The 13901-nt window shown below is 43.2% G+C and overlaps 1 protein-coding gene across 2 annotated transcripts in view; it reads left to right on the forward strand.

Moving 5' to 3' along the window:
• Positions 1-13901, forward strand: part of SATB2 (SATB homeobox 2) — a 132867-nt gene that overhangs the window by 81494 nt on the left and 37472 nt on the right. For both annotated transcript variants that reach the window (XM_039555439.1, XM_039555440.1), the window contains exon 8: positions 9689-9901. In XM_039555439.1, the coding sequence (XP_039411373.1) occupies positions 9689-9901 (213 nt within the window). The remainder of the gene's footprint in view (positions 1-9688; positions 9902-13901) is intronic.

Consider the following 13901-nt stretch of genomic DNA (forward strand, 5'->3'; position numbering starts at 1 on the left):
CAGAAGGTTCCAAAGTGAACATTTTCCTTTTCATTTGAAAATGGGAATGAAGAACCCTCAAAGTGTATATGCCTGATTTTTAGTACGTGTCTTCGGCTAACCTCTGCTTCTTCTTATATTTAGAGATTCACTGTCATAATTTTAATTCATGCTATTGTGGAATCTAAATGCCTATTTGTTCAGCATGTGGGATGGGTAGAAGCACACCCACAGAGACAATATAATTATTGCAGGTGGTTTTAATGACACTTTTCAGTAAGTATGAAATTCCTACACAACTTTCAAAATATTTAAAATGGTGGTGCACCATGCCATGTTTGTCTAAGATGGTGTTGCCCACCGTCTGCTCAGCAATGGTAAGAATGGTGTCTGTTGTAATGACACCCTCTTGGGCTCTGCATAGCCTTCCCTGCTCTTGCGGCCTGGAGAGAGCTTGCCACGGCTAAGGCAGTTAGCAATGTTACTGAGGCAGGAGGTTCAGTTTCTTGCTTATGTAATTGCATTGCTTGTGCCCAGGTTTTTTACAGCCAGGATCCTTGGCCTTGGCTCCCTCTTGCCTGTGACCCCTAAGTCAGAAGAATTTGTTGTTTACTGAAACAGTTTGTTGCTTCTGCTCAGACTGTTGCTCTGAACTAACAGCTCACTAATGGAAAGTTAGGCATCCTTATCTGGACCTAAAAAACTGCATGCGGGAATGTGAGTGGGTTTGAATTGAAGGCAGACAGCTTTATGAGGCCTATCAAATAGAGTTAGATAGTCATATCTGATACCTTTAAAATGGAAGGCATCTTTGTAAAGCACGTAGGCATGAAGCCAGGCTGTAAGCTGAAGTTGTTATTAAAACAGTCTTTAGTGAAAGGCTTAATTTCTGTAAGACTTTGGCACTTTTTGATTGCATAGAGCTATTCAATCTTGAGGAAAAAAACAAGGAAAATTCTGATTAATACTGCAAATCTGTAAGAGAAGCACAACTGTCAGAGTCAGAGCAGGTGAACCTCACACTTGGAATTGCCCTTTGTACATTTTTAAAAGCAGTCAAAGCTTGTGAGTGAAGTGCCTGCAATATACAGACTGTAGAGGGTGAGGAGGCTTTAATGCACAGAGGGAGCTGATGTTTCTTGTTGGTCTCAAACAGTGCAGTGAAGTCAAAAGGTTGTCAGGACAGTGCAGTACTGCTCCAGTACTGGAGTTCTCAAAAAATTCCTGCCTGGCTGAAGCATGGATCATCTTTACATCAGGATAACTTCTAGGTGACAAATGGCCTCTAAAAGCATGAGCACCCTCCATGTTGGCCAACAAAGATGCTCTGAAATGAGAGGCAGGACAAGGGGCCGGGTGGTCAAGGCTATGGACTTCTTCCTAGAGGAGAATACACACATGGAGTTTGGTCCATGCTCAGGGCAGAGTCCTTGTACCATCCTGCAGCAGTATATTATCTTCTAATACAGCATTCAAATTGCAACCAAAAGGTAGTAATAACCAGAACTTGCTTAATGAAGGTTGTAATGTTTTGATAAATTGTTAGGTGGTGTTGGTTACAGGAAAAAGTAGGACTGAGAGGACTGTTTTAAAGGGAATGCATGAAAATGCTCTCTTGGATTTACCTTGTCCTTCACCGGAAAGCTTTTCAGCAAATCTGGAGGAGCTCAAGTGATCCCACTCCTCAAAATTCAAGCTGGAAAATAGGTAATTTGAACCCTGTTCTGCATAAAGAAAATGAGCGTATTATTCTTCTCTTCGTTTGTTCAGCATCCCTCTTGGCTGCAGGCTCATGGAGTTGTAGTCAGGACAGTTTATTTGGCTCTTTTTAAAGAGTCCAGACAGTTTAAATCACTTGATCAGTGAACTGCTGCTCTCCTTGGGAGTGCCCAGTGGACTGCAAAGCCTTTAGACTGAAGGAGTGTTTCAGTTTGTATCTTTCTCTTTTTTTGAGCATCCTTTTTTTTTGCCAATGTTGTGAAATAATAGCCAAAACTAGTAAAATGCTTGGGCAAGTGGCCAGTGCTTGTTTTACTGAACAGCCTCCGAAACTGGAAATATCATTGTGAGGCTTTTAAAATCAAGTCGTTGTGGGGCCAGATACAAAGAGAGCTGGATAAAAACACCAGTGTGTTCAGGCTGCTTGTAACTTTATTCCCAAAGAGCACTGCTCCCTCCTTCCTGCCCTGAGTAGCTCCATGTGGGAGCGTTGGCTTCCCAGCCTGCAGATGGGAAAGCAGCACACACCCAGCTCAGCTCCTGCCTGGTTTAGTGGCGCCAGCCACGTCTCTTTGGATTAAAGGAGTAACAGCCTGAGGAGGAGGGAACTCCACCAGCTTCAGATGTAGCGAAGTTTATGATGAAATAAGCTGCAGCAATCCTCCTTGTTCAAGGGATTTGGTCACAGGAGTGCACAGGAGTCCTTGGCTGCAAGAGTGGTTGAGGCATAGGGGAACACAGGATTGAGTGGTACCCCAACTTCTGGTGCAACTGTAGGCAAGTCCAGGGTTCTGCAATGAGGAAGAGGGAAATAACATTTCTGTGGCATACAAAGGTGTCACTGGTCACCTGTAGAGGGTTTGGGGGCTCTGACAGCAGGAGGGTGGTTGTTAGGGTAGTAAGGCTATGGGTTGTGACCCCTCATTTTAATTCTTTCGTTGGCAAAATTCCCCCAAATGGAAGTGGGTTCAGAAAAGAGTCCTCTACAAGGCATTAAAATCAGAAATATGGTTTGTTGAAATAACTGTGTCTTCCACCTCTATTTGCTTGTGAGCCAAATCCTGGACAGAATTCCTTTTGCAAATAATTTTCCCTTTAACTCACATGAGAGGAACACAAGCAGCTTTAATTCTCTGCCTGGTATCTAGTGAGACAGTCATGCTGCATTCATCGCTATGGTGTCTGCCCCATTGTGCACAGACTTTCAATTAGCAAGGCTTCTGGTTTGGGTTTTCAGGGGGATTTTTTGTTGGTTTTTACCCTCTCAGAAAACTCTCATAGCATGAAACGCTTTCATGCTGCCTACTTGTTTTATTCTTGGGTGTAATGTGGCACAAGCAGCGTTCTGTTGTACTCATAGGAAAGAAGGCAGTCTGTAAGGGAAGTGCTTAATTTAATAAATTGCAGATTTTTGGTACATGGGATATTTGTTCCAACAGTGGGTTTTGCACTGCCCAAAATTTCAGTTTCAATTAACTTAATTGTATTCAATAAGCTGAATGAAAAGATCTTAAGTAGCATGTGAGTCAGGCTTTCAGAATGTGTGCTTGTAGGAGGTGGCTGCTGCCTGCTCAGCTGATACACAGGAGTCCTGAGCCTTGGAAGCAAAGGCATGGACCTACAGTGTGCACAAGCTGTGTGTCTTTGCTAATTTTCCAGCATATTTCAGGATAAAGGTCTGACATGCATGTCATATAAATGGTGGCACTTTGTGGCTGCAGGTGGTCGGTCTTTCTCTGCCTCGTTTTCTGCATGCATCCACATTCAGATCCGCATGCACATCCTGTCTTCCCTCATAAAAACAGATACCATAATAAAAAAGAGGCTTTATTAAACTAATGCAATAAAGCCGTTTTCTTTGAGGATTTAAGCACTTCATTTTTAATAATAAAAATCAAATTTTCATTGTTGCACCCTGTATAAGTTTTATTCAAATCAGTCTCTAAATGCTTTGTGCCTAAGCAGCTCTCTCCTGAGATGTATGTATTTTAGCATTAGCTAAATGAGTTTAAGAACAAGGCTCATACTCTGGCTGAATCTGGAGATCAGAAGATTTCTTCTAAATGAAGGACTGATGTGATGTGTACACTGAAGGATGCTGGGAGACTGTTGGTCTCCCATTCACAGGGAGTCAGACTCAGTCAGAGTCCTTCAGGTTCTGAAGTTTGTAAAACTGATACAAATGTAGCACCACACATTTTTACCATTGACAGAGAAGAGCTGGTCAGGCAACAGGGTACAAAGACACTTTTGCCTGATGGAAACTGTGACAGAATGGAGATGAAGGTGCTTGGTTTGGCTAACCACTCAAAATTTTCCACTGATTATCTAAAGCAATTTTGCTCAGCAAAATTGGACTGGACACATTTCCAGGATAAGCATTTCTGATAGACTTCCAGCACTTCTGCTTCATATCCTATCTGGAATTAGGAAGAGATGCAAGGGATTGAAAACAAAGCAGTGAGCATTTGAAAATGAGCTTGAGTCCCAAGAAGCCTACAGGTACTTCATATAGAGGTTCTTGTTGAATGCTGTCTACTTAGAGGCAAAGAGTAGTATTTCAGAATTATTGAATGTATCTTGTTCAGCCCCATAGACAATGCTGAAGGTGAGACTTGGGGTAAATGCAGAGAGGCGGAGAGATGTCACGGTAAAATCCTGCCTTGATGTGAGAAGAACTCAGCGGGTGGAATTGCTTTATTCCTTGAAGGGTTGTGAGAAGTCAGTGCTTCTTCTGCAGAGCTCCTGGACTGACCTGCTGCCTCCAGCTTGCACTTGCAAGTAGCAGACAACTGTAAATATAAATGGTCATTTTAGCCTGGCAAAGTCAAGTTTGTTGTTGTATTCTCAAGGTACAATTACGGTGTAGTTCAGTAGAAACACGTAGCTAACCGGGGTGCTGCCTTCTGTGCTGGAAATAGGCCTTGTGTGCTGAGAGGGGACACCACTGACCATTAAGATCCGGATATTGAAACTGAATAAATGTCTACATTTTCTCATCCTTTCCTTGATGGAAAACAGAATATCTTTTCTGTTGAGACTTGTCAGTACAAGTGCAGGGCTTAAAAGTACTTGGAACTTTAAGCACTGCAGAAGCAATATTTTTCTAGTATTTCAGCATTTTCTCTGTTGCTTTTGGCCATAGCTGAAGTATGGAGAGGCACAAATAGACTGAAAGTCTGAAAAAGTGTTTATGCTTTTTCAGTCCTTCATATATATATAATTTCCTTATACAGAACATATAAACTGAGGTTTAGCACATTAGTTGGGTTTATTTAAATTTTTGCCTTGGCCAGTGCTTTGATTGTCCAAAGCCTGTTCTGAGCCCCTTTAACATTGGTGCCTGGTTTTGTAGTCAAATGGCTTAGGTCTGTAAGAGGAAGAGCATGACTTCTATCCAAGTCATTGAACCTCATGTGTGTGAGGCCCTGTGCAGCACTTGGGAGTCTCCTGCTGCCTGATGGCCCTTGTCCTCCTCTGTCCCCAGCACACGAGTGTCTGGGCTGCACTCCAGCAGTACCGCCTTGCCCCCATCCAGATTGCTTTTCAAAAGTTCCTGTTGCAAAATCATCCTGCCTTTGGTCACTGGTAGTGCAGTCTGCTGTCCCACTGAGATGTCATTGACACCCTTTCTAGGCCTGAGCAGCAGCCCTTTGGGAAGAGGGCAGAGAGGCCTTGCTCCTCACCTTCTGTGGGCTTTGATCAAGCCTTTGTTTGCCTCGAAGGGTGCTCAGTTGGTCCACTGGATGCTGGAGTCAGTTGGAATAACAGTCACTCTACATTGCACTGCATCATCTTTCAGAAGCTGCTTAAAAAAAGATTAGTTGCCAGTGAGGTTTGGGTTGTTTGTTCTGGAAATCCTGTAGTTAATAAAAGTAAAAGAAGTTCACAAATGAGGTTTCACAGAATAAATGCAAAGCAAACCCCTGTGACAGTGACTTCGCTGGCCTGAAGGGACTACGTTTCAGCTAGTTTGAAAAAACACAGTCAAAATTACTCCTTCCCTAAATAGATTCAGTAACTTTTTTGTTTTGATTGGATGTGCTTTTTTTCTCCACCACAGGTATTATTTTCTTAAAGTCAGTTATGGATCCAGCGTGTAATTTTAAAAATAGTGCAAGTTCCAAGGGTAAACCAGGCTGTGCAGAGCCCTTGTCTCAGGGTGATCACACACCTCATTTTCAAGCACAGCCTGTGTGAACATTAAACTTCATCAGTTGCCTCTTCAGCAGCCAGCTTAAAAATGATGCAGAGGAGTGGAAAAGCAAAGATATTATCAAGCTGCATGTCCTAAAATGTATCCTGGGAGCTGTGTTCTATGTAGAAGATCCGTTTGGCTATTTAAAGTCACTGAGACTTTCTAGTCCCTGAAGATGATCTTTTAGGTTTGCAGAGTTGGTTACTCTGCAAATTGCCAATTTTTATTTTTTTATTTTTTAATATGCGAGATGTAAGTAAGTCAGAATGAGCTAATTTAGCCGATGGAATTTTATAAGAAATGTATGAATGCTGTGGGTTTCCCTTCCTCACCCCCTCCAGCAGAAACATAATTTGCAGAAACGAAAACAGTCTCTGGCTGGCTTTAGGGTTTTCTCAAAAATAGAAACAGTAGGGTTTGTCTGGCTGGGCCAGTTTCCTCACCACACACCTGGTGTATATCACTTTAAAAAATACATTATGCCTCATTAAATTACAATTAAATGAAATCATGATCATTTGTTTTTCTGGAAGGAAGATGTTTTGCATATTGAAAGCCTAATTTGTTGCAGGTGACAAAAAGGCTGAACAGATTATTTAATATCACTTTATTTTTTATAATGTTGCTCACTGGTTAGTTTGTGTATACTTCAGTAGCTCAGAATTATATTATTGTAAACGTTATTGCTCTCAAGACACTTTATTTTATTGTCCTCCCCTATCACTCAGCTATCTGCTGCTGCTGTTTACTGGGGTTGTTGTTTATCTTCAGTTGCAGGAGGACATGAGATTTTTCCCTCATGAGTCAGTTTTCTTATTAGCTCTCCTGCTGTTTACATGGTTCCTAAGCTGCCAAAGCACTTAGAGGAGCTGCAGAAAAACCCTCTTGGCAGCCAGGTTTCCTACCTGCCTGGAGCAGGGCACAGAGAGCAGGGCTTGCCCCTGCCAGGAGCTGCTGTGTCGTGGTGCTGGGGGAAGCAGCAAGTTACCCCCTGGAGCAGGTGCCTGCCTTAGGAGGTGAGGCTCCCAGCCTGCTGATGGAACAGCAGTGCTGCAAAATACTGCTGCATCCCTGTAGCAGGTCAGGATGGGACCTTAGTGGAAGCAAGAGTGCAGGCACCAAATCTACCCCATGAGAAGATGTTTCTGGTGATAAATCAGAGCCTTCGAACACAAGGGTTGGTATCTCAGACAGGGAGATACCTCTTAGTGCCTGAGATACCTCTTAGTGCCATGACCAAGCCACTTGTACCTGTGAGCCTCTGATTTGCATACAGAGTCAATGACTGCATGGAAAAGTAATTGCTGGCATGCTTTCACATATGTTTCTGCTCTCCATTTTTGAAATTGGACCATAAATTTACTGAGGCTGAAATGGGAGGTAGAAAAAACTGTCTTAGGGTCAGCTCCAGTAGCTTTCAGGTCCCTTTCTTTTATACTAAACTCACTAATTTTTGAAGTTGAGCTTTTCTTTTAAGAAGGAGTTTTATATATATCCTTTCAAAGACACAGGGAATTAGGAATTTAGAGAATTGGTGGAACCAGTATTTCATTTATTTACTGCATTTGAAGAATTTTTCACTGACTTTAGGGGAAAATTTTAATAAGGACTTGCATCAATCTTGGAATCATGCGGGTTGTGGCACCAAGCTCCTGTATGTCCTTTTTCGGTTAATCTTCCCCAGCCTATGAGCCTGTCAAACTTTGGAAAGCTTTTCAAAATGTCCTTAGCTTCTCTGAGGGGTGGTAAACTCTGAGGAAGAAGCCAAGTACGAGCATGCAGTTGTGTCGAGGTCACACAAAATACCAGAGGACAGCCCAGCACTGCAACTTCTTCAAACTTTTTCCCAGTGCAGACGTTTTTCATCAGCCAACTTCTCTCTCCCATCCCACTTCTGAGTGGAGCTCACCATGGTTCCATTCCCAGCTCCAGTCCTTCTGGTACCCACACTGATAGTTGCGGAAAAATGTAATTGGGAGTGTTTTAGCTTGATCATGTAGATGAGGAGCTGAAAAGATGGAGCCTACCTTCAGGCTGTGTGTGGAGCTTGCTTTCAGCACTTGTGGTATAAACTCTGCTGAAGCAGAGGTTTCACGTGTGTATTTTAGTGTAGGTGTTTAATAGCAGATAAATGCAGGTACAGATACGTCCTTTGCTGGTCAGTTGGTTTTGTCAGGAAGACTGGTAAATAAGATCAGTATATTCTAAAGATGTTGGCATTTGGTTAATTGGCCAACTGTAGTGGGAGGGCTTTTACGAAGGCTTTTTGAAGGAGACACTGATATGAAAGAAAATAAATGAGAACTAAATATTATGGGGCTTGGAATATGTGGTTGCTTTCTGGTAACATTTTTCTGACAAGAAAGGAGAAAGCCTTGCCTGTCCTTGGGAATCAGCTTGCCTGGGTCCTGGCTGTGAAGTAACTGCAAAACACTGGTGTCAACAGCCACAGCGGGGCCGTGTCGGGGCCTGTGGGGTCCCTGTGCACGCTCCTGCTGAACTGCTCCTCTCCCAGACCAGGCCAAGATGAGCCCTCCCAGCTTGGACTGGGATTTCACATGGCTTTTGTGGCCGGCATTCCTGGGAGCAGCGGTGCAGACAGCCTCCAGGTTGTGACAGGAGGGAAGCAGGAACAGTGTCACATGGCTCAGGGAAGCATACTGGCAGAATAGCCTTTTGAAATAATGAGCACATAGCCTCGCATATTAACGTAAGATATCATTTTGATATCATAATGATATGTTAAGATGCAAACAGTCTCTATGAGCAGAAATGCTCCCTCTCTGCTTCCTTGCATACCAGTACATTAAAACAGGTATAGTTCAGGAATTTGCTGTTCCTGCTATTTGGAATGAAGTCCCAGTTTGTGAAGTGTCGGATATGAGGGAGTGCCTGGGGGAAGCTGGTGGCACACACTGTGTCCTTGACAGTTTCTGTAGGCCCTGATCCAGACTTGTGTGCTATGCTTTAACTTTCCGATAATCCATGGAACTATTGAGTGCGAGTGCGTGCACTTATGCATAAATTTAATCCCATCATTAGATTTAAGCCTCTTCTAATAGCATTTCCATCTCTCAAATTTTTTTTTTTTCCCCTCTTTATTTTTTGGAAATGCTGTGTTGTGGCTTTTGCAAAAACTACATTAATATGGTGTTCATTCACAGTTGCAATGTGAAGCCTGTGGTATTTTCAAATGAGGCATGAAAGAATGGGTTAAATCCCTAAAGCTAGATTCTCAGGTTTTATTATTGCTTCATTTTTCTCCTTTCAGAAATGACTGTCCAAACTGAAATGAGCGGACTGTAACATCAAAACCCAGCCAAACATTTTTCTTTATAAACCTCCTGCACTGTTTAAATGTCGAAACTAAATTTACCAACCTTGGCAGATTTGTCAAAGATGAACAGGATTGCCAAGTGTTCCCAGCTTCAAGTAAAAAGAGAAAGAGAGAGAGAGATCTAACAGCTCCTAAAATATTTGCAGCAAGCACCTGGTGATAACTGCAGTTTCTTCTAACCAGTGCACCTACCTTCCTATCCAGCATCTCCATACTAAGAAGCTTATTACAGTGCCAGAATAGGACAGTCCCAAAATAAACCCCAGCCCCCAGAAGACAAACACTTTCCTACAAAATATCCCCTCAGGGAGAGCCCATGAGATTCTGATGTAGATTGTCAGTATTGCAACCCAGCTGGTTACACTAAACAAATTTTTAAAAACCAGAGAAACCCATCAACACATGACTGGCTTTTTTTTCTTTTCTTTTCCTTTTTTTTTTTTTTTTTAAACCAGGGTTTGTTGTCAGAGATCCTGCGTAAAGAAGAAGACCCTAGGACAGCTTCCCAGTCCCTCCTGGTAAACTTAAGGGCAATGCAGAATTTCCTCAACTTGCCTGACTCGGAGCGGGATCGTATCTATCAGGATGAGAGAGAGAGAAGTATGAACCCAAATGTGAGCATGGTGTCTTCAGCTGCCAGCAGCCCAAGCTCCTCCAGAACACCCCAGGTAAGATGCACTCCCTTGTTACCTGTTTATTGTGTGGTTTATTCCAGGGAAGGAGTTTCTTTCCACCCTTCTCCTGTCTGTTGCTCCCCTTGCCCAGATGAATTGTGGAAAATCTTTTGTAAGGTTTTGGAGTGGCTGTTAAGAGACATTTAGTGGATTTCAGCAAGACACTGTGATGATTGTTGTAGCTCTAATCAGTGCCATAAATGCAAGAGTATGTAACATTAGTGCCTGAAAGAGTACATGTGGGCATTACATACAGGCTGTTGATACATATCCATTAAATGACTATTATAGAATATATTACAGAAAAACAGTGCATGTAGCTTTTTAGCTGTGTCCATTACCTTCTTCAGAACACAGAGGAAATTTCTGGGCTTCTGGTTCATATATGTTGCAATAAAAAGTGTCTAGAGAACAGAGGTCGATAGTGTATTAGATAGAAGTTGTTAGAAAACACTGTGCTCCATATTTTGCATAGGAAATCAGTCCTTGAGTTAGAGGTTTTTACGAGTAAGTGTTTGAGGTACAGAAAGTGGGGATGGACAGGGTGCTGGGAAGGAAGATGTTGCTTTAGAGTTCCCAAGCAGCTGTTATCTCATTGACTTAACTGCATGTGTCTATTAAGGTGCTGTTGCCGCCCACTCTTCCCTGGGTAGGTTGTTCCTTTGCACTAAGAAAGAGCATCCACATACTACACTGTAGTAGTCATCCCCCTGTGTACTAGGCTGATGCAGTCCCAGATGTTTACTCTGGAAAGTGAGGGTGCTTGCACAGGGCTGATGATGAACTCCTGTCATGAGATTTGCCTGACTTGAGTCTGAACTTTCTAACAATGCAGTCATGATGGGTCAGTTCTAGCACTTTTCTGATCTTTAGTAAATGGGCCCGTGTAACCCTTTGAATAATAGCAATGAGCACTTCTCATTGAATTCTGCAGTCACAGCTGCTAAAAGTAAGTAAGCAAGCAAGCAAGCACTGCTGGGGGGAGTGAAGTTTTACATTCAAACTGACCATCCTTAGGGAAGGTGCGTTGATTTTGTAGAAACTGTTGAGGTTGTTCAGTTTAACCCAGACATGCAGGTGCACTTCACTGCAATAAATGATGAAAAGAACTGTTTTCACTGAAAGCAAGCTTCTCCTGCCAACCCAAATTTGACACTGAATTTTCATTACATGGGAAACTCATTGTATGTTCCTTACCTTTTTTAGTTACCTTCAAGTGAAAATAAAAATCGATAGGGATTTTAATAATGGGTACACTATTTCACTATTTAAATAGTGTACCCACTTTCTGCATTGGTATTGATTCATTAAAGAATTAGCTTACTACTGCTTATATTTAATGCAATACGTTTTGCACTAGAATCAAGCACTGAAAGGAAATTGAGAGTTTAGATGTGATGCGGTGAGAATAAAAATTGTATCTCTCGCCCCATTTCATTCCTGTGTTGAAATATGCCATTTTCTCGTGCTCTAGCCACAGCTAGAACATAATTTAAAATAATGGAAATTTTGACTGCCTTGGTAAGAGCTAAATGTTGCTATGCTAGAAAACTGTACTCTAGAAGTATAAACCAGCCCATACTTGCCTTATTTCAGCTTAAAAAATCCAATAGAATATTGTGAGGTTTTTGATGAGCAAAAGCAGCACACAAAGGTTTGTGTACCCAGTGCTCGCCTTGTGCCCGCTTGATAACGTTTCCCCAGCCCTCAGAGGGCCAGCATCAGTCAGCACAGGTGCTGTTTTGACAACTTGGACACCTCTGCAAATGAGGCTCTTCCCAGCTCCTGGGCAGGCAGCACGGCTACTGCGCTTCCCCATATGCCTGGTATTAGTTCTGACGAGACAAATGCCGTCCTCACAGGCAGCGCGGCGATTCCCGGCATCGTCAGCTCCCCAGGCAGCTCTCTTACCTACCCTGGAGCGGGGCGCTTTGGGGCAGCAGTGGTAGGAGCTGTACCAGCCTTGCAGGAACTGTGTTAGTGTGCCAGAGAAGGTGATGGAAGGGCAATTGGAAACATGGTTTCCATAGATACCAATATCCTGCGGCAATGCTTTTGGGATTGAGTGTGCTGGGTAGCAGAGGAATGGCAGATACCTGTGGAAATGCTTGTGCTGGGGCTGTCATGCAGGCAGGTATAAGGGCATGCAGAGTAACCCAGCTCAACTCTCCCTGACTCTGAGGCAGCCCCAAAGCCACCCTTTTGTGATACCCCTGTCTCAGGACCTGCCTCAAGGTGAGAATGGCACATTGATCCAGAAAATGGGGTACAGTTGCTGTGAGGAAAATGCTCTGAGCTGTTGGGGGTTGTTGTGGTCACACAGAACCCCAGCAGTAAGGGGCTGGGTTGCAGTGCTCTGGCACTGTGGGTGCAAACACTTTTTTTTTTCCTCCCGCTGTTTGCAACAAGATGTTTCAATAGTGGTGAACTCCTTCTTAGTATCAAGACCAATTTTGAATCTAGGCCTTTAACATGAAATACTTTATTTTAGTGACTGTGATACTTTCAGTTGGTACTTGCCCCTCCTATTTCAGTGATTAAATAAAAAATGGTGCAGCTTTCAGAGTGTGCAGGGTAGGCCTTTTTCTGATGTGTGGCTGTGGACCTAGAAGTGTGGGAGACCCATGCAGGATGGAGTTATACTGTAAATCTTTCTTTTACATGCTAATTTTTTTCTTTTCAGGATCTCAGACATCCATAACAGCCTTTGAGGCCATTGTGACCTCGGCTGCTGTGCTAGCCAAAGGCTCCAGTGCCTGGGAAGACTTTTTTATACCTGACAAATCTCCATTAAATCAGTCCTGACAGACTTGGACAGTCCTTTTCCTTTCCATGAACTCTTTGTTGTTTTCTTACATTTCCCACAACGGCCCTAGCTCTCATCTATCTGTAAACATTGAATTTCAGGGCGGGGTGTCCCTGTTGGTCCCTGTGTTGGACTGTACCCAGCTCATGGCCTGTGGATGGCAGTGGTTTAGCCTGGGCCTCCCAGGGCATGGTGGTCATGCTCTGCTCCAGCTGCTGTCCAGCTGCCTCTGCCTGCACACGGGGCTGGCCTTAGGGAGCAGGAAAATCTTACGCCCTTTCTGCATGTGTCCTGCCTATGACAGGAGAGGAACAAGCCTAGAGCAGTGCCTGCTGAGCCTGGAAGGGGAGAAGATTCAGGCTTTATCTGGAAGTGATAAGGAAGAGGATTAGTCAAGAGTGTTGTCTTGATTGGATTTTGGCTCCATTATTAAAGTGGCCTTGGTACAAAAGAGAGGTTAGGAAGAGGAAGATTTGGAGAGTTAACAAAACAGTAAAAGAAGTTCAGAAGGTTTGGTTTTGCCTAGTTAACGTTCCCATTAACAAATAAACATTTGGGCATGTCTGCCTAGTTAAAAATTAACATTAGATGTACTCTAGCAGACTTCAACTCTGACACAAAAACAGGATCCATCTGAAAAGGTTCATAATTGGACCAATATGAGTGTCACTGGGGTGTATGGGTGGTTTGGATCTATTGGGAAGTGTGAGCTTTGCCATTTAGGTTGTGTTCTTTCCTAAGAGCTTTACGTCTCAAGACAAAACGAAGATTTTATATCAGTAACCCATATTTCCCTTAAAAGGTGTAAGGGGTGCAGTGATCAGCCCTGGTATCTCTCCTCTTTGAGCTTGGGAAAGTAAATGAGATCTGTCTCCAAGGGGCAGCTGGTGCTGGGAGCACTCAGAGAGCATCACAGTGCCCTCACTCCCTCACCAGCCAGTGCATTCTGCGGATCCCCAGTCCAAGGGGCTTTAAAATTAACATCCTGTAGCAGTCTTCTGAACCATGTTGATAGAAGCCTTGTAGGGGTGTCCAGCCCAGGGAAAGTACTGGCAGTGTCTGTTATTGTCCTTCATTTGTCATAGAAGCTGATGGGAAATCATTCAATTAAAAGGAGTGCAGTGGAATACACAAAATCTCAATATGAGTTTAGGAGAGTGAGGGCAGCACATCAAAGGCATGCCAAAG

The sequence above is a fragment of the Corvus cornix genome, chromosome 7, assembly GCF_000738735.6.
Source record: "Corvus cornix cornix isolate S_Up_H32 chromosome 7, ASM73873v5, whole genome shotgun sequence".
Classification (NCBI taxonomy): domain Eukaryota; kingdom Metazoa; phylum Chordata; class Aves; order Passeriformes; family Corvidae; genus Corvus; species Corvus cornix.